The following is an 18,271-nucleotide window of genomic DNA, read 5'->3' as shown; positions in this document are numbered from 1 at the left end:
TCCCTGATTTAAAGAAAAAACGTCTTCTATTTTTTCTTCTAATCTACTCATCATCAAAATAAATTGGTAAAATATTTTTTTTTAAACTGAGTCCATTTTTCAAGATTTCAAGATTTCATTTTTTTTCTTTCATCAACTTTATCTCGATAACGAGTCATTCTAGAGGAAAATGTCACAGAACATTGTTGATAGGAAATTCAATTCTCAACAAAAGTTATTTTCTGACATTTTCCCTAAAAACCACTCGTTTTCGAGATAAACTCAAAATATCGAATTGACTTTTCACTTTTCTTAATGAAAACAATTTTTTAATCTAGAAATTTGTTCCAACACTTTTCCCAAATCCACTAGCCATGAAAATAAATAATCAAAATAAAAAATAAACAAAAGAAAATAATCAAAAATTAATAAATCACAATTTACCACTTCTCCCCGAATAACTTCACCCCCTAATCCATAAAATCAGTCAGTGACGTCTCGCACCGTCCGTAATAATCCGTCGATTCTCGTTAATTCCATTTTACATCCTACTTAAGCACTAAACGTTAAACTTTGTCGTTAACTCCTAAATTACACCCTCTGCAAAATAAAATAGGTGAAACATCATAAACTAGCGAGAAAAAAAAATATCAATAAAATAAACAAAACTATAATCATAATGAAAAAAAAAAACCACTTGTCATTGTACAATCTGACGTATTGTATTAGGATCTAGATAGTCCGCATTACTGTGGAGCCTATACAATAACATTTTGGCTGAGACAAGGAAGGAGAGAGAAATAAATCGATAACAAAAAGACTGGAGTTTGTTAAGAAAGTGTTTCACATTAGATGTCATTTTTTTTCACCTCCGAAGTAAATTCTGAATGCGATAAAAGATGGATGAATCGTTATTTCATACTTGATTCGTTCTTTAGGTCTTGAACAAGTCAACGAGAGCCACAATGAAGTCCCATGCAACAGAAAGCGTGAAAATAAAATTTAATCATCGGTTATTTCACTCAACAATCGATTCCCCGGGGCTTTGCTAATTATTTTTCTTATCGGAATTTTCTGCTGCTCTTTGGGGCGAGGGGAGGGGCATTTTCGTAGCATAAGCGGTTATAATGCACGGCCCACCGGTGGTTCAGTGAGTTCATCTAGAACTGAAAATTCTGGACTGGCATTTGTGATGAGTCTGGGGTGCAGAATTGGAACTGCTGGCCCTGGGAGTCAACTTCTGGCGCAATTTTCGTGTCCTCCTCCTCGGAGCCGAAGTAACGCTCAATTATGTCAAATGCTTTTTGATAGATCTCCATGTTTTGGTGGGACTGGAGAAATTCGATTTTGTCTAGGCCTGAGAATGAAAATCCATCAATTGTTACTCAATTATAGGTTTTAATTGGGGGATTATTTCGAGAACAAATGGGTTTACGAGAAAATTTCATGAGAACTTTTTGCAGAGGAAAGAATTTTCTAAAAAAAATGTCTTGAGGCATTTTTTCGTTGAGGCACTCGTTATTGAGATAATTCAGTGTTTAAAAAGGCGATTTGTGGAAGGAATGCAGTCTGGCAAATTTGACATTTTGCTAATTTTCAAGTTATCTTGAGAATGAAAGGAGTTACGAAAAAATAGCATAAGGATTTTTTTTAGAAAATTGAATTCCCCACGTAAAATATCTAGTGACATTTTTTCCTAGAGTGACTCTTTACCGAGATAATTAAATTTTAAACACGAAGAAATACAAAATAAACGAATAAATGAATAATATTGTTGTTTTCAAGTCAAAGGAGTCCCAAAAATATTCTTAATAGTACCAATAATTATCTAATATATTCCAAATGTAAGAATCTGATTTAAAAAATTGAAAAATCCGAAAAATTTAAAGCAAAAAGATAATTTATGAATTAAAAATTTAAAAAAAATTGAAAACTCACCATAACACTCCTCGATATTAACCGTATAAGGATTAACTCCATTATGAATATTAGCATCCTGTTCCCCAAGTCTGAGAATGTTCTCGAGTCCATTGAGTGCGACCTGAACGATCTTAGGATCCATAACAGTGAGTAGATCACAGAGCGGCTGGATACAGCCATGACGCACCAGATACCGAATCTGTTCGGGCGTTCCCCCACTGGTGGCATTGGTGATGGCCCAGGCAGCCTCCTTCCTCGTCTTGAACTCTGCCTTACCCAGGATTTCTATTAGCACTGGGAAGATATTGGCGTCGATTACAGCCTGGATTTGCTGGGCATTGCCAGCTGTGATGTTTGAGACTGTCCAGCATGCCTCTTTCCTCACACTCTCACGTGACGAACTGAGGAGATGGAGGAGACAGGGAAGTGCTGAACAGTTTAAGACCACTTGGGTCTGGACGTCGTCACCTGTTACGATATTGCCAACTGCTCTCAGTGCAGCACTGACCTGAAGCGTCATAAAACATTATTTTTGAGAGAAAAAAGAAGTCGATAGTTGCGTTTTTATGACTATGGCTATTGTTGCTAATAAATTAGGAAGTTGTTCTCGAATGGATTTTATTTTTTTAATTCTTATTTCAAAATTCGTGTCGTAGTGCCGTCATCAATCGAAATGTCATCGAAATTTTGCGTATTATTTCGATCTGCCAAATAATTCTACTTCTGAATTTCTTTCTTCAGAAAACGTGAAATATCTCGAAAACCATGAAATTTATCGAAAAATGGCATAAGAATAGTTTTGTAGCCTACAAAATTCTCTACAAAAAATCTCTTCTGATATTTTCCCATAAATTCACTAAACTTGCAGATATTTCGCTATGTCATCTGCAAAAAATTCAACAACAATTCTTCTACAGCCAATAATTCCATCAAAAAATCAACATTTTCAGAAGAATAGAATAAGAAATAATAGTTTGTCATGACATCAATCATTTTTAATATAATAGACACAAAATTTGTAATGAAAACATCCCCAATATAATAAAATTTCCGATTAAATAAGCAACTAAAACAAAATGACAGAAAAATCATTCAAATTCGTTTTTTAAAAACCTCTAAAAATCTCCAAAACGATGAAATCTATCAAAAAATGTCAGAAGACCATTTTTGTAGCATACAAAATTCCCCACAAAAAATGTCATTTGAAATTTTCCCGTAAATGCCGTCGTTTCTAAGATTTTTCGAAATTCCCCCTGAAAAAAATTCACTATAAATAATAAATCGTAGAAATAATAGATCGTCACGATATTTATATTTATTTATCATAAATAAGATAATGGCCCCAAAATACTGAAATTTCCAATGAACTAAACAACTAAAACAAAATGACAGAAAAATCACAAAAATTCGTTTTTTAAAAACCTCTAAAAATCTCCAAAACGATGAAATTTATCAAAAAATGTCAGAAGACCATTTTTGTAGCATACAAAATTCCCCACGAAAAATGTCATTTGAAATTTTCCCGTAAATGCCGTCGTTTCTAAGATTTTTCGAAATTCCCCCTGAAAAAAATTCACTATAAATAATAAATCGTAGAAATAATAGATCGTCACGATATTTATATTTATTTATCATAAATAAGATAATGGCCCCAAAATACTGAAATTTCCAATGAACTAAACACCTAAAACAAAATGACAGAAAAATCACAAAAATTCGTTTTTTAAAAACCTCTAAAAATCTCCAAAACGATGAAATTTATCAAAAAATGTCAGAAGACCATTTTTGTAGCATACAAAATTCCCCACGAAAAATGTCATTTGAAATTTTCCCGTAAATGCCGTCGTTTCTAAGATTTTTCGAAATTCCCCCTGAAAAAAATTCACTATAAATAATAAATCGTAGAAATAATAGATCGTCACGATATTTATATTTATTTATCATAAATAAGATAATGGCCCCAAAATACTGAAATTTCCAATGAACTAAACACCTAAAACAAAATGACAGAAAAATCACAAAAATTCGTTTTTTAAAAACCACTAAAAATCTTCAAAACGATGAAATCTATCAAAAAATGTCAGAAGACCATTTCTGTAGCATACAAAATTCCCCACGAAAAATGTCATTTGAAATTTTCCCGTAAATGCCGTCGTTTCTAAGATTTTTCGAAATTCCCCCTGAAAAAAATTCACTATAAATAATAAATCGTAGAAATAATAGATCGTCACGATATTTATATGTATTTATCATAAATAAGATAATGGCCCCAAAATACTGAAATTTCCAATGAACTAAACAACTAAAACAAAATGACAGAAAAATCACAAAAATTCGTTTTTTAAAAACCTCTAAAAATCTCCAAAACGATGAAATCTATCAAAAAATGTCAGAAGACCATTTTTGTAGCATACAAAATTCCCCACGAAAAATATCATTTGAAATTTTCCCGTAAATGCCGTCGTTTCTGAGATTTTTCGAAATTCTCCCTGAAAAAAATTCACTATAAATAATAAATCGTAGAAATAATAGATCGTCACGATATTTATATGTATTTATCATAAATAAGATAATGGCCCCAAAATACTGAAATTTCCAATGAACTAAACAACTAAAACAAAATGACAGAAAAATCACAAAAATTCGTTTTTTAAAAACCTCTAAAAATCTCCAAAACGATGAAATCTATCAAAAAATGTCAGAAGACCATTTTTGTAGCATACAAAATTCCCCACGAAAAATGTCATTTGAAATTTTCCCGTAAATGCCGTCGTTTCTAAGATTTTTCGAAATTCCCCCTGAAAAAAATTCACTATAAATAATAAATCGTAGAAATAATAGATCGTCACGATATTTATATGTATTTATCATAAATAAGATAATGGCCCCAAAATACTGAAATTTCCAATGAACTAAACAACTAAAACAAAATGACAGAAAAATCACAAAAATTCGTTTTTTAAAAACCTCTAAAAATCTCCAAAACGATGAAATCTATCAAAAAATGTCAGAAGACCATTTTTGTAGCATACAAAATTCCCCACGAAAAATGTCATTTGAAATTTTCCCGTAAATGCCGTCGTTTCTAAGATTTTTCGAAATTCCCCCTGAAAAAAATTCACTATAAATAATAAATCGTAGAAATAATAGATCGTCACGATATTTATATGTATTTATCATAAATAAGATAATGGCCCCAAAATACTGAAATTTCCAATGAACTAAACAACTAAAACAAAATGACAGAAAAATCACAAAAATTCGTTTTTTAAAAACCTCTAAAAATCTCCAAAACGATGAAATCTATCAAAAAATGTCAGAAGACCATTTTTGTAGCATACAAAATTCCCCACGAAAAATGTCATTTGAAATTTTCCCGTAAATGCCGTCGTTTCTAAGATTTTTCGAAATTCCCCCTGAAAAAAATTCACTATAAATAATAAATCGTAGAAATAATAGATCGTCACGATATTTATATTTATTTATTATAAATAAGGTAATGGCCCCAAAATACTGAAATTTCCAATGAACTAAACAACTAAAACAAAATGACAGAAAAATCACAAAAATTCGTTGTTTAAAAACCTCTAAAAATCTCCAAAACGATGAAATTTATCAAAAAATGTCAGAAGACCATTTTTGTAGCATACAAAATTCCCCGCAAAAAATGTCATTTGAAATTTTCCCGTAAATGCCCTCGTCTCCAAGATACTTCGACATATCCCCTGAAAAAAATTCGCCCAGCCCTTCACGCCCACCAAACACTATTTACTAATTATTATTCGTTCACAAAGACATACCACATTATTCTGCTCGTGCATGAGTAACTCGACAAGACGTCGACACACCCCAGCATCGATGACCGCCTGAATCTTCTCATTGGGGCCGTCGCTGAGATACGAAAGAGCCCAGCAGGCGTCAGCGAGTACATCAAAGTCCGAGTGATTCAGTAAATGTGCTAGTATCGGCAGGCATGGTGACACTTTGGGGAACACAGGGGGTGGAGTCTTGCCCCTGCAGAGGTTCGACAGTGCCCAGACGGCATTTCTCGTCATCGATAGTCTCGTCGTCTTCGACAACAGCTGAAGCAGGGGAGGGAGAATTCCATTGTTGAGTATGTGATCACGACACACTGGACTGTCACCAGCGATATTCCCCAGTGCCCAGACAGCCTGCTCCTGGACGTCCTCGTAGTTGGAGCCCAACAGGGCTATGAAAGTGGGCACAGCCCCTGCCTCGATCACCATGTGTGTCTGGGGTGATGTGCCACTCGCTATGTTCGTCAGGGCCCATGCTGCCTCGAACTGTAGTGTGCAGTTTGTGTCGTTCTTCAGAAATTCAACGAAACGTGGAACTATTCCGGTCTGAATGACCTCGTCAATTGGGGGATTTGGCTCGCGTGACAGCAGCTTTCGGAATCTTTGAGTTGCTGCCACTTGCTCCTCCACGTTTTCACTGTAGAGGGCTTCCACCATCTCTTTTGTTATCACTGGCTGCTGCTGGAACAGTACATTTCAGTTCTATCAATATTTTTTTAGTTATTTTTACTTTATTTAGAATTATTTTTCATTGGGGAAGACATGAGTTTAGTTCGTTAACTGGGGGTTTTTATTTTGAGAAATTTAATTTAGATCATTTTTTAAACTTTTGTCGGCGAAATTATTGAGTATTCAACAGAATGATTTAGTGAATTCTTCCTGAATTTAATACCAAAATTTTAATAGTTATTTTTATTGATTAGGAAATTATTGTTAATTATTTTCTGGGGATAATTGAATTAAAGAAGAAAAACGTCTCAAGATTTTCTCTAAAAATCATTTTCTGTAGAAATAAAAAAAAATTCATTCATATTCAAAATTTTACCAGAAATCGATTTCATGTCTAAAAAATTGAGTTTTTCGAAAGTTTAAACGATTCCAATTATTTTTCTATAAACAACAAATGTCTAAAAAAATAAAACTAAAAATAAAAAAATAACACTTCTGTGGAAAATGTAATTTAAAGACCTGAATATTCATAATGTTTTTTCAAAATGATCTCCTCAATTTACTCGACATCTTGACGATCGAAAATACTAGAATCACCCAATAAAAAAAAATAAGACCCATAAAAGCCCTCACCAAAGCCGCTGGTGTTGGATACTCATCAGTGCTGGAGACAGTTTCATCATCAGCAACAATAGTCGGCACATTGCGCCTCTTTGACAGTTGCTGTTCACGTTTTTGCTTGCGCAATTGCACACCCTCTTCCTCCCGTCGTCGCCGCAGCTCCTGGGAGTCCAGGCCGACGTTTTTGTACCGATATTTATGCTGAGGTCCACTAGACATCTGCAAAAACCACCGAAACCCTTGAGTAACGACTCCCAGGCGACCCTTCCACCGATCCCCACCGCAAAAAAGGGGTTATGTCCACCCTAGGCTCCCCTCAAACGCAATACCACCCCCAGGGGCCCAAAACAACAGCCAAATCCCCGATAAAACGATCGACAAATGGAATTCCATGGAAAATGCGTGGGCGTAATCATCGATGCATTCGCGAAAAAAAAAACTGGACATTTTGGTGATTGGAATTGGGACCATGGGACTGACATCGATGGACAATTACTCCAGCAGAATTACCTGGGAGCAGGGGCTTGCGCCACTTTTCTGGGGCTGTTTTCGATTTTAGAGGGGTTTTTTGAGGGAAAAATGAGGCTTTTCTACTCACAATTGCGATTTAATCCAAACCCTGTCGTATTTGAGGGTGATATATCATGAAGAGGATCTCCACTGATCTCCACTGGCACCACTACATGCACTTTTCGACGTAATTGGTTCGTGCTTTGGGAGATTAGCCCTCTCACGAGGATTTCAACAATTAAATTTGATTATTTTTCGGTTTTAGTGAGTTTTTTTTAGGTTAAAGGGCGAATTTCGATGATTTTGGGGGTTTGGGGGGTGAGAGGGATTTTTTTGGGGGCTCGAGGGTCCTAAAGGGTCTGAATTTTGGGGAGACACTCGGTTGAACGGTTATCGAGGGGAAAATTAACGGAAGTTTAGGGCTTGAGGCGCAGGTGGCGCTGGAAAGTCGAAAAATTGAGAGGTTTTCGTCGTCTGGAAGCGTTGCAACCTTCGAGGAAGTGGGAAAGGGGAAAGGATTGACCAATCACCGGGGAGCTTCGAATTCAAAAGAATAACGTCCATGTCTGGCAGTTTACGGAATCGGGAGGATCACGCCATCAGTTTTATCGAGTGCTTGAGTGGTTTTTTTAAGGTTTTGGAAGACTTTGTTGATGATTTTTAGTTCAGGAATTTGTGGAGTGAAGTTATTTATGTAGTTCAGGGGGTTTATGACTTGGGACTGATTTTTCTTGGATTTCGAGGGGCTCGACATCATGGCTGGGAATCAGCAGGGGTAAGTCGGGGGGACAGGTCCTTTTGGCGGACGACAGGAGTTTTTTCTCATGTTTTCATGATTTTTTTTTCTTTTTAATTCATGTTTGAAGGGGTTGTCGTCACATTTTGAGGAGGAATTAGCCGTGGGGTGGGGAATTTTCAGGGGGTGATCGTAAATACTGTTGATTCGTTTCGTTTTTATGGAATTAATTGTTTACTGGTGGGAGTTTACGGCTTTATTGAATGGGTTTTGATGATTTTTATGCTTTGGGATTGCCTTCAGAGAGGAGTTGATCGAGGAAATCATACAGGGACTGAGGGAGACCATTCCAGAGTTTTATAAGGAGTGGGAGGTCGTGGGGTTTGATGCTGACACACAAAAAAAATTCGAGAATGCTATTGTTGGACATCATCAGGTGAGCAGGATTTTTTTTTCGATACGTTTCAGTCAAATTTCAGTCAGAAATTCACAACTGAAATTCTTCCACGTCATGATAATTATGGAATTATCTTGACAGTCGATAAAAATTTAATTCAGTTTATTAAACAGTAAAGTATAAATAATCAATCATATGGAGCACTAGATCATCTTAATAAAAACGAGAAATATTTCAAGAGGCAGTTTTCATTGGGAATTTTCTCATCTACAAGAGATTTTGCTTGATATTTCACTCGTTCCCAAGACGAATCCAGACCAATTCCAGAAAGCATCGAACAATTGTCTATTAAAATTCTGTGATGTATCAAAAACATTACAAAACACTCCGTAGTTTCTGCCTAAAGTAGCTCTACCCTTACGGTAAATTCAAAGATTATTGAAAACTGCAAAAAAATTGCAGAAAACTCGATTAGATTCGGAATTTTAATTTTTTTCTCAATTTAATTATCGTTTTGGTTTGTCAAAGAAGAAATGTTTAAAAACTAGGATTTAACCCAGTGTCTCATGTGAAAATCAACATTTCCATTGTAATCAAAAATTAAAATCTGATTTTTTTTGCATTAGATGTGAAAAAATCAAGAATTTTTTTGACACCTCATAAAAAATAATCCACAGTTTAGCAGACAAGTTTTATTATTTATTTATAAGAGAGAAATGTTTGAAAAAATATCAATATTTTTCGAAATTTAATTTAAATAGTACTGACTGGGTATGAATTTTGTCAAAGTTTTGCCATGCAATCTAGTTGAAAAATTTAAAAACTGAAAATATTCAAAACTAGATATTGATAAAAAACTGTTAAAAACAAAAGCGGCAATATTATTTTTCTCTGTGAAATTTAGGACTTTTACCTAAATTAATACCAATTTTCAGTATTTTTCGAATTTTCAACTACCCCATTTTGCCCCGCAAACCAAATTACGATAATCGATTAAAAAATGACCCCGAATTATAATGATATTCAGCTTGAAACTATTGATATTGCAAGAATGGTGGGGGAGCATGGGGCAAAATGAAACAGTGGGAAAATCTCGTCATCTAAAGGAGATAGGACATTTTTGAAAAGGACCTTTTTTGTAGCTCGTAAAATTCTCTACAAAAAAGGTCTTCATGAAAATCGTCCTATCTCCCTTAGATCACAAGATTTTCTTGCTGTTTCATTTTGCCCCACCGTCCCCTATTCCCTTGTGCCCTGCCCTCCCCTACTAATTTTTCTCTAAAAAATTATGTACGAAACCTGCACGACCTCTCCCTCGCCCTCGGGGCATTCTCAAGAGTTCCCAAATAAAAAGAAATCTCTCCCCCAGTCCCTCTGGTCGGAGATGCTCTCCGAAACGAAGCAACGAAAGTCGAACCTTCTGAAGAGCATCGAGACCACAACGCAGAAGCTGCAAGCCCTCAGCAGAGAGCTCCAAACCGAGGTGGACCTGGACTGGGAGGACGCAGCGCTGCTGGACGCCGAGAGGCACCTGCGACAGCAGTTGGAGGACCTGGAAGAGATAAAGGAGTCTCGTGTCTGCCACCTGCAGGACCTCCTCTCCAAAGAGAGCGAAATCTGCGCAGTGATGGGGTCCAAACCGGTGGGTCTGGAGAGCACAATTCCCTCGGAGGATCAGCTCCAGAAGTTCGAGGTCTACATCTCCAGCCAAGAAGCCGAGATGCTTCGCCTGAAGACAGTCTTCAAGGAGGTGAGACTGGAGATAGTGAATATGATGGAGGAACTGGGCTACTCCCCAAAGCTGGACTTCCAGCGTCTGGTGTTAAACGATCACCACAACTTCGTCTTCAGTCCCTCGAACATGGAGAAGCTCGATAAATTGCGTGACGAGATGCTGGAGAAGTTGTCCTCGGCGAAGGAGACAGCTGAGAGCAAGCGCCAGGAGCTGCTGGCCCTGCTGGTGTACCTGGGGGTGCCCCAGACAGACTACGAAGACTTCCTGGAGAAGAACTCAGGCTGTGACGCAGCCACAATTTCCCTCCTGAACAAGGAGATTAAAAAGTGCAAGGAAATCAGGATGAAGAACATTGGAAAGTACGTGGAGAAGATCAGGGAGGACATCAGGGAGCTCTGGGACGCCTGCAAGTTCGGTGAGGAGCAGAGGAGTGCCTTCAAGGCTTACCATTACCAGAACTACTCGGAGGAGGTGCTGAAACTCCACGAATTGGAGCTGGAGGAGCTGAAGAGGTTCTACCAGCGAAACGAGAAGATCCTGGAGCTCTTCAATCAGTACGAGGAGATGCTCCAGAGGATGGCGGAGCTAGAGCTCAAGTCCGAGGACCCCAACAGGCTGAATAATCGAGGGGGACAGCTGCTGGAGGAGGAGAAGACGAGGAAATTGATAACGAAGAATCTGCCCAAGGCGGAGGCCAAACTCAGGGAACTTCTGGACGAGTTCAGTGCCAAGAGTGAGGGGCCTTTCTTGTTCGATGGGCTCACCTTCGATGAGTACATCCAGCGGGAGACCGAGAGGTGCAACACGGAGAAGGAGAACTTGAGGCTGGCTAGGGCCAAAGCCAAGGACGAGAAGAAATCAGCCAAGAAGACACCCCTGAGCGCCTCTCGGAAAAATCTCACCACTGCGGTCAGCATGAGGGGCATTCAGACGTCTGTTAAACGAAAGCTGCCGATGGACAAGTCACCAGTGGTGACTGGGAACAAGAAACGTCTGGTGCAGAGTGAGAAGGCCAGACCCACTCTCGCCTGTGGGTCCAAGATCAGGAGGAGTGGCAAAGTTGCGAGAAGAATTTTATCAAATTCTTTCAATAGAGACAGCCCCAGGAGGAGGAAGACCCCGAAGATCGTCGTGTCGGATGCCTCCAATGACACCTTGAATGTTCAGCCTTACGAGGTCTTTCAGGAGCACATCTCCAGCAGAAATGAGCTCAGGAGCACTTTGCTGTCTGATCAACTGCTGAAGAATGCTCGTGGTGAGGGGAAGAAGATGAAGACACCTGTCAAGACCCCGGTGAAACCTCTGAGGAAGCACTTGGTCTCATCTAGCACTCCTCACATCACTCCGAAGTCGGGCCCTCGCAGGCCTTCCAGGAGTCCCAGGATCACCAGCACTCCGAGACTCACTACTGCACCTGCCAATGGGCTTTCTCACCTGAAATTGTAGGGTGAGGGGTTCGACGAATTTACGTTATTGATTAAGATTGCGTAGAGTAATTAACGTCCAGTAACTCATTTCGATGATTTTTGTTTTATTATTTTTATTTATGCTTTTTATTCTTTATTAGGGGCAACTAACATATTTTATTGTAGAATCCGCACGAGAGTTTGGGATCGGTGATTATTATTTTGCATTTATTTTTGGGGGAAGTGGGGAGGGAAATTAATATCTGTTGTTATTAGTCCTGTTGGTGTCGTCGTGACCTACTTCTTTATCCTGGAGTGTCCGGCCTTGTAAATAGATTCCCTGATGCAATAAATGCTTATCGATTGACGAATGCCTTCATTTTAATTATTCTATTGCTGTTTTTATCGAGATTGAGCTGTTTCGACGGAAAGTCAATGTCCGGTGGGCAACGAATCAGTCAGAGTTATTGAGAGATAAATTCACAAAATGAATTTATTTGAAAATTTACTTCACTCGTGAAATACCAAAATTTTGTAGACATTTTTCCTTCGGGTTTTTTTTTTCTACAAAAAAATGTCGGTATAACAATTTTGGTAAAGAAATTCCATTCGGAAGGAAATTACTAATTTATCAGCAAAATATATTGGCAATGTTGTGACAAGAGCAATTTCCCACTTGTCTTCATACGTTTGCCTTTTCCCACGCGCCTTCAATGATCGTAACTCGCCCCGAGCAGCACCCGCGGCAATACCGGGCAGGTAGGAAAAAACATGTTGAAGGAGAAATGATCGATAGTAGGTGTGGCCTGAGGTGTGCTCACCCAAGTATTCCCGTGGACTCCACCCACCTGTCAGGTTTACCTCGAGATTTCAGGATCTCAGCGCACCCCTCTAATCATCTTCCTCCAATTCCTCAACTCCATTGTTCCGAAAAAGTCGATACGCCATTGACTTTTCGGGGGCATTTCCAAGCTCTTTTCGAATGCCGGATCTACTCGAGATCTTTCCCTACTGCGGAAATAATTCACAACAGAAAATGTTTTTTGACATTTTTCTCCGACATTTGACGCTACAATTCAATTATCGATACGTGAAATTAAACGTTTAAATGAGAATTTTCAATTAAATGCTGAATTTTTTCATTGAATTTAAAACAATTCTGGCGAAATCAATGTAATGTTTTTCTGCCACGCGTAACGTTTTTACGACAAACGCAACATTTTATGGTTTTATTTCGCACTAGAACCTTGTGACCCTTGAAAAATTTAACGTTTTTCTGTCACGCGTGACGTTTTTACGACAGGCGAAACGTTTTAACGTCACTCAAGGGCCCCTTTACCTTCAATATGTAACGTTTTTCTGTCACGCGTAACCTTTTTCTGTTTCGCGTAACCTTTTTCTTGTTTCGCGTAACGTTTTTCTATTCCGCGTAACGTTTTCCTGTTTCGCGTAACCTTTTTCTTGTTTCGCGTAACGTTTTTCTATTCCGCGTAACGTTTTCCTGTTTCGCGTAACCTTTTTCTTGTTTCGCGTAACGTTTTTTTGTTTCGCGTAACGGTTTTTTTGTTCCGCGTAACGTTTTTATGAAAACGCGAAAGGTTTTTACGACATGCGTAACGTTTTAACGTCACACCAGACCCTCGTGACCCTTACATATGTAACATTTTTGCATCACGCTGGACCCTGAAAGCACAAAAACCTTCGACCCTCGCGACCCTTCTTATGATCCCATTTTATAAAAAAAAATTTATAAAAAAACTAAAGCCAAAAACATGACAAATCAAATGAAATAAAAAAATAAAACCCACAATGATCTCATAGAGTCTATAATTATCACAAACGTCTCAATTTCCTGAACTAAAAGAAAGAAAAACAGAGTGAAAGTCATAGATACGGAGGGTCGGAGGAGCACGGGTGAGGGCTATCAGTCGTGAGTAATGCAGGACAGCGTCCGTTTTCGTTCTATTCGGACTTTGGATGCTCGAATGGATTGATAAAGATTAAAGGTAAAAGGGGAAAAACGAGGGCGGCGGAGGGGGCGAGGGGGGGGGGCGGAATAGAGCAGCCCTAGGAAGCATGAGGGATGTGTTTTGGTGGAGTTAGGCGACAGAAGTCATCCAGCGAAACGAAACGTTTGAGAGAGGGGAATGATGTCATACAGGGGCCTCCCTATCTCTCTTTCTTATTTCTATGTGCCACCGTAAATATATACATTGACGCAGGGGGAGAGAGCAACGGGATTTGATGAAACGTGCGGGCACACACATTGACGTAGAAAATTCACTCGACGGAAATTTGACTATTCGGATTTTTTGGGTGTGAATGGAGGCTTTTGTAATCACGAAAAATTGTCTTTCCAATTTTTTGTGCTCAAGGGATCAATCGAATTTCATTATTTTTCTCGTGAATATAGACTTTAATGAGCTCCATTCATTGACACAAATTAAAATTCAATTTTTCATAGATTTGAAAAAATTGATATTTTCCAAAAATCGATTTTTCAACGATCGCTCAAAAAATTGTCATCAAAATGGAATTAGTCGTGGCTCAAAAATTGATAACAACACTCGTTTGATTCTATCATAATAGGTGGGGGTCGCACAATTGGTTGTTGAGGTACAGCACATTGTTTACGCGATTTGAAAGAGAAAATCGGTTTTTTCATGATTACTGAAAGAATCATCAGTAGTAGGAATTAAATCAGGGCTTGAAAAGTATATTTCAATGGCTTCTTAATCAAGTTGAAAAATGGTGAAAACAGCGTCATTGCTTATCGAGTTACACAATACCGTCATGAGCTTTTTAGATAAAAATCTCTATCTCTATTAAACTCAGGTGGCAGTCTATTATGTTGAATACTTATTCATATTGATTCGTGGTCCCGACTAACTTCTGACAGAACGTGGGTTAAACTCTGGCTAAATCCTGAATAAGCCCTGATTAAATCCCGGCTATACACTGATTAAACCTTGATTGAACCTCGATTAAACCCGGACTGAAAACGAATTCGAGTCCTGAGAGGGTCTGAATGTAGAATTATTTAGCAGAACGAAATAATACGCAAAATTTTGATGACATTTCCGTTGATGATGGCGCTATGACATAAAAAAATAGAAGAAGAGAATAGGGAAATTAGAATATCAACTTGTTCTCAATTCGTTGAGAAAATTTTTGGAAGTGGGTTTTCTCGTTTAATTGCTTTTTTTACGATTCGTCGTTTTATGTGGGTTTTCGAGGGACTGGGGAGGGGGTCAGGGGGAGACGGAGGCTGAGGGGATGGAGATGTGTGTGACGCCAATGCATATGGACGACCGTGGGTGAGTCATCCGGTACCCAACTTCCCCACGTACGAGATTTTGTGTGAGTAAGCACGAGAGTTTCCCCTGTAGCACAATGGAGAATAGTAAAATGTGGTGAAGGTAAGTCTGTGGACGGCAATGAGGGTCGACGCGTGGCATTCTTTTCTTTACCTCATAGGGAATTTATATTGGCGGTGATGATGTTTATGATTCGTGAAACTGAAATTTCTCATGGGTAGTTTTGGATAATCGGGCGGCTGGAAGAGGGATTTTTCATGATTTTTCTTGGAATCAGTCGTTGGCTACTTCCCCTCGTCTCAAATTGGTTTACTTCCCCCACCAAAAATTCCCGTTTTCACTCAAAAAATTGAACCTCCACCTGATTTTACATAGTAACATTTTTTTATTTCTTCCGATGGAAGCTCTATTCATTGACATCAACCAAAATTCAATTTTTCATGAAGATTCGAAAAAATTGATATTTTTCCAAAAAATTTTATTGTCATCAAATTGGAATTAGTCGTGGCTCAAAAATTGATAACACTCTTTTAATTTAAAAAAAGAAAACCCATTCGGAAGCAAATTGCCAATTTATTAGCTGCAATTACTAATTCCTTGCCCTTTTATGCTTCCGAAATACCAAAAACTCTCGTTTTCATCCCAAAAATTACAGGCCCCACCCAATTTTACATAGTAACATTTTTCATTCGCTCTTTTGTGCCCCCGAAATACCAAAAAAATTATCCAAGGGATGTATTTATTTTTTTTATATTAAAAAAAACAAGAATGAATGAATGGGTTCCAATCTGTTCCATCCCCTTTGTGAAAAGGTACATATACCGTGGCTCGTGCCGCGTGTGCAAATCCACCTCTGGTCATATCTTTCTTTCTATCCCCCTGTTGCCCCCTCGGGGTGCGCTCATCCCCCGGTGGCTGCACACGCCTCACACCTGAGTACAATAGCCAGACTCTCCCCCTCCCCCCTAGTTTCATTTCGACATTTCTCTCTATTTCGTCCCCGTGCAGGAAAATCCCGGGCGTTTAAATATCTCGTTTGCGTGGGGGGAGGGTTAAAATGCCTGATACATTTTATTGTCAACCCTCTCTAGTGGCTCGTATCAACCAGCAGTTTCGGGTGACGTTGGATTCATTCCAATTCTATTGAAAGATAATTATTACTCAGAGGAAAAAAATTCCTGGAAGTTGAAAAAAAAATTATTTTAAAAATTTGTCGTAGGCCCTCTGACCCTTATTTGCAAATAAATCGATACTGAACATTAATTTTATTGCGCAAAACGTTTTTCCGTATTTTTTTACTTAACATAGGGTGAAACGTTTCAAGTCGGCTTCGCTCTCGGCTGTTTTTGAGGAATATCTCCGAATCTAAGGGAGATAGCGAAATTTTCGACATAGCCTTTTTTGTAGAGCGGATTGAGACCTACGAAAAAGGTTATGAGGAAAATTTTGCTATCTGCCGTAGATTCCGAGATATTCATTGAAAACTGACCACCAGTCAAAATCGACTTCAACTAAGATTTTGGAGAATATCTCCGAATCTAATAGAGATGGCGAAATTTTTGTTATGACCTTTTTCACAGCTCTCAATTCGCTCTACAAAAAAGGTTATGACGAAAATTTTGCTGTCCGCCTTAGATTCCGAGATATTCATTGAAAACAATTCATCGACTTGGACCGTTTCGCCGCATCACCACCGAAATCTTCAAAAAATTTTTTTTTCATTATAAATAATTCCCATTGTGGGGGAGAAATTTCCTCTCCATATATACCGACTACTCCTACTGATTAAGTGTGCGGGCATCATCATAACGTCCATCAAACCCAATTGCCGGACCCGCAGTAAACCCAAAAAATTCATCCCACTCACCGAAAAATTGATCACCTCTTAGGTGAATTGTCCGTGTGGGACATGGAAAAAAATATATCCAACAATAATTCATGCTGCCAGCAATGCGGGTTTCGAGAACGGTGGGAATTCGAGTTAATTTCCAACGGTAATTGTTTAATTGAGACGGAGAGGGCACACACCGGTGGTGCCAGAGAGCGTCTAAATTGGTGTAAATGTCTGTCGTACAGACTCAACTGGCTGGCTCGTATTTTTCTACCCGTTTCAATCCCACGAGCAAACATCCAATATTCTTCGATAACTTTGTCCTTTTTTCGTCGTCTTTTCAGGCTTCTGAAGTGGGTGAAGAGTTTCCTTTGGGGAGGGATGTCATAATTAATGGTTTTTCCGGGGAAAGATATCACATGAAAGTAGTTCCGTACCTAATTAATTTGTTAATTCTCCGGAAAGAAAAACAAATTGATAAAATCTCCTCTCCCCCAAATGGAATCACTTCTGATGTAAGTCCTTGACTTATGATATGTATCGAGACAATTAACCGAATAAGGAAAATTCCCGAGAAAAACACCCTAGGCCCTTTATCAAATTTAATAAATTCCCCGGAGTGCGTGATCACGTAGAAATATATCGCAAGTGAATTTATTACCTGAACAGCCTACGCTCCAAATGTTTTGTCTCCCCTTGTACTCACGTTTCGAATTAGAGTACGTGATGCAGTTATGGGAATGAATCTGGGGTCCAATTTCGACGGGATGTCTCAGCATCTTTTCGAATCCAATTGATTCCTGAATTAAAAAAATTATTCCAATTCAGTGGTTTGATTTTTGTCAGCAGAAAAATTCATTCCCGACCCTCGTCGATTACACAAATTTTTAATTGGACTCGAATGTCAAACTTGAGAATAAAAATGACGTGATGTCTCTCGTCTCTGCCTTTTCAAATTGCTTTGGCTGCTGAAGAGACTAAATAATCGATTTTTCTAGAGGTAAAGCCACTGAATTGTGCGTGAGAAAAATAGATTAGTTACTTGTCTAGCGCGCGGACAACTGGGGTTCGAATCCCGGCCGCAACCGTCTGATATTTAATGTCAAATTTAATCGAGCAATATTTCTGTAAATTTCTACAGAAAAAGAAAATAGCATGATGAATTTTTTTCATTTTTTTGTCAGCAAACAAATTAATCTCAATCCCTCGAAAGTTATATCAACTTGTAATTGGCCTCGAATGAATTTATCACGGCCACCATCACCTGGCAGAGCAAAATCTCCCCAATCTCCTTCGGCCTCCCACATTACCCCCCCCCCCCCCCCCCCCCCC

General features: G+C 38.5%; 2 protein-coding genes across 3 annotated transcripts; one reads left to right on the top strand and one right to left on the bottom strand.

Moving 5' to 3' along the window:
* Positions 1 to 679: 679 nt before the first annotated feature.
* On the bottom strand, positions 680 to 7,696 carry LOC107044515 (importin subunit alpha-7). 2 transcript variants are annotated; one of them, XM_015266426.1, is made up of 5 exons: positions 7,606 to 7,696; positions 7,020 to 7,226; positions 5,700 to 6,398; positions 1,918 to 2,407; positions 680 to 1,336 (listed from the first exon to the last, which is right to left on the bottom strand). In XM_015266426.1, the coding sequence occupies exons 2-5, from the start codon at positions 7,224 to 7,226 to the stop codon at positions 1,140 to 1,142; spliced, it is 1,593 nt and encodes a 530-aa protein (XP_015121912.1). In that variant the 5' UTR covers positions 7,606 to 7,696; the 3' UTR covers positions 680 to 1,139. The 2 variants fall into 2 exon arrangements, with proteins under 2 accessions (XP_015121912.1, XP_015121913.1); XM_015266427.1 differs by having other exon boundaries at positions 5,700 to 6,395.
* A 373-nt stretch (positions 7,697 to 8,069) lies between these two features.
* LOC107044495 (protein regulator of cytokinesis 1) lies at positions 8,070 to 12,162 on the top strand. The gene is made up of 3 exons (XM_015266393.1): positions 8,070 to 8,292; positions 8,557 to 8,689; positions 10,020 to 12,162. Exons 1-3 carry the CDS (start codon positions 8,273 to 8,275, stop codon positions 11,829 to 11,831), a joined length of 1,965 nt encoding a protein of 654 aa, XP_015121879.1. The 5' UTR covers positions 8,070 to 8,272; the 3' UTR covers positions 11,832 to 12,162.
* Positions 12,163 to 18,271: the final 6,109 nt, after the last annotated feature.

This window comes from Diachasma alloeum, unplaced genomic scaffold (genome assembly GCF_001412515.2).
Source record: "Diachasma alloeum isolate Michigan unplaced genomic scaffold, Dall2.0 Dall_scaffold_00753, whole genome shotgun sequence".
Taxonomy (NCBI): domain Eukaryota; kingdom Metazoa; phylum Arthropoda; class Insecta; order Hymenoptera; family Braconidae; genus Diachasma; species Diachasma alloeum.
Note: the sequence above shows the minus strand (reverse complement) of the source record. Positions and strands in the feature narration are given on the sequence as shown.

Bases quoted from the DNA above. Each gene is read 5' to 3' on its own strand.
- LOC107044515 (XM_015266426.1), bottom strand. From the start codon at position 7,226: ATGTCTAGTGGACCTCAGCATAAATATCGGTACAAAAACGTCGGCCTG. The intron at 6,399-7,019 runs GTGAGGGCTTTT...GTACTGTTCCAG, and splicing joins ATCCAACACCAGCGGCTTTG to CAGCAGCCAGTGATAACAAA. The intron at 2,408-5,699 runs GTATGTCTTTGT...ATGACGCTTCAG, and splicing joins TGCACGAGCAGAATAATGTG to GTCAGTGCTGCACTGAGAGC.
- LOC107044495 (XM_015266393.1), top strand. From the start codon at position 8,273: ATGGCTGGGAATCAGCAGGG. The intron at 8,293-8,556 runs GTAAGTCGGGGG...GATTGCCTTCAG, and splicing joins ATGGCTGGGAATCAGCAGGG to AGAGGAGTTGATCGAGGAAA. The intron at 8,690-10,019 runs GTGAGCAGGATT...TCTCTCCCCCAG, and splicing joins CTATTGTTGGACATCATCAG to TCCCTCTGGTCGGAGATGCT.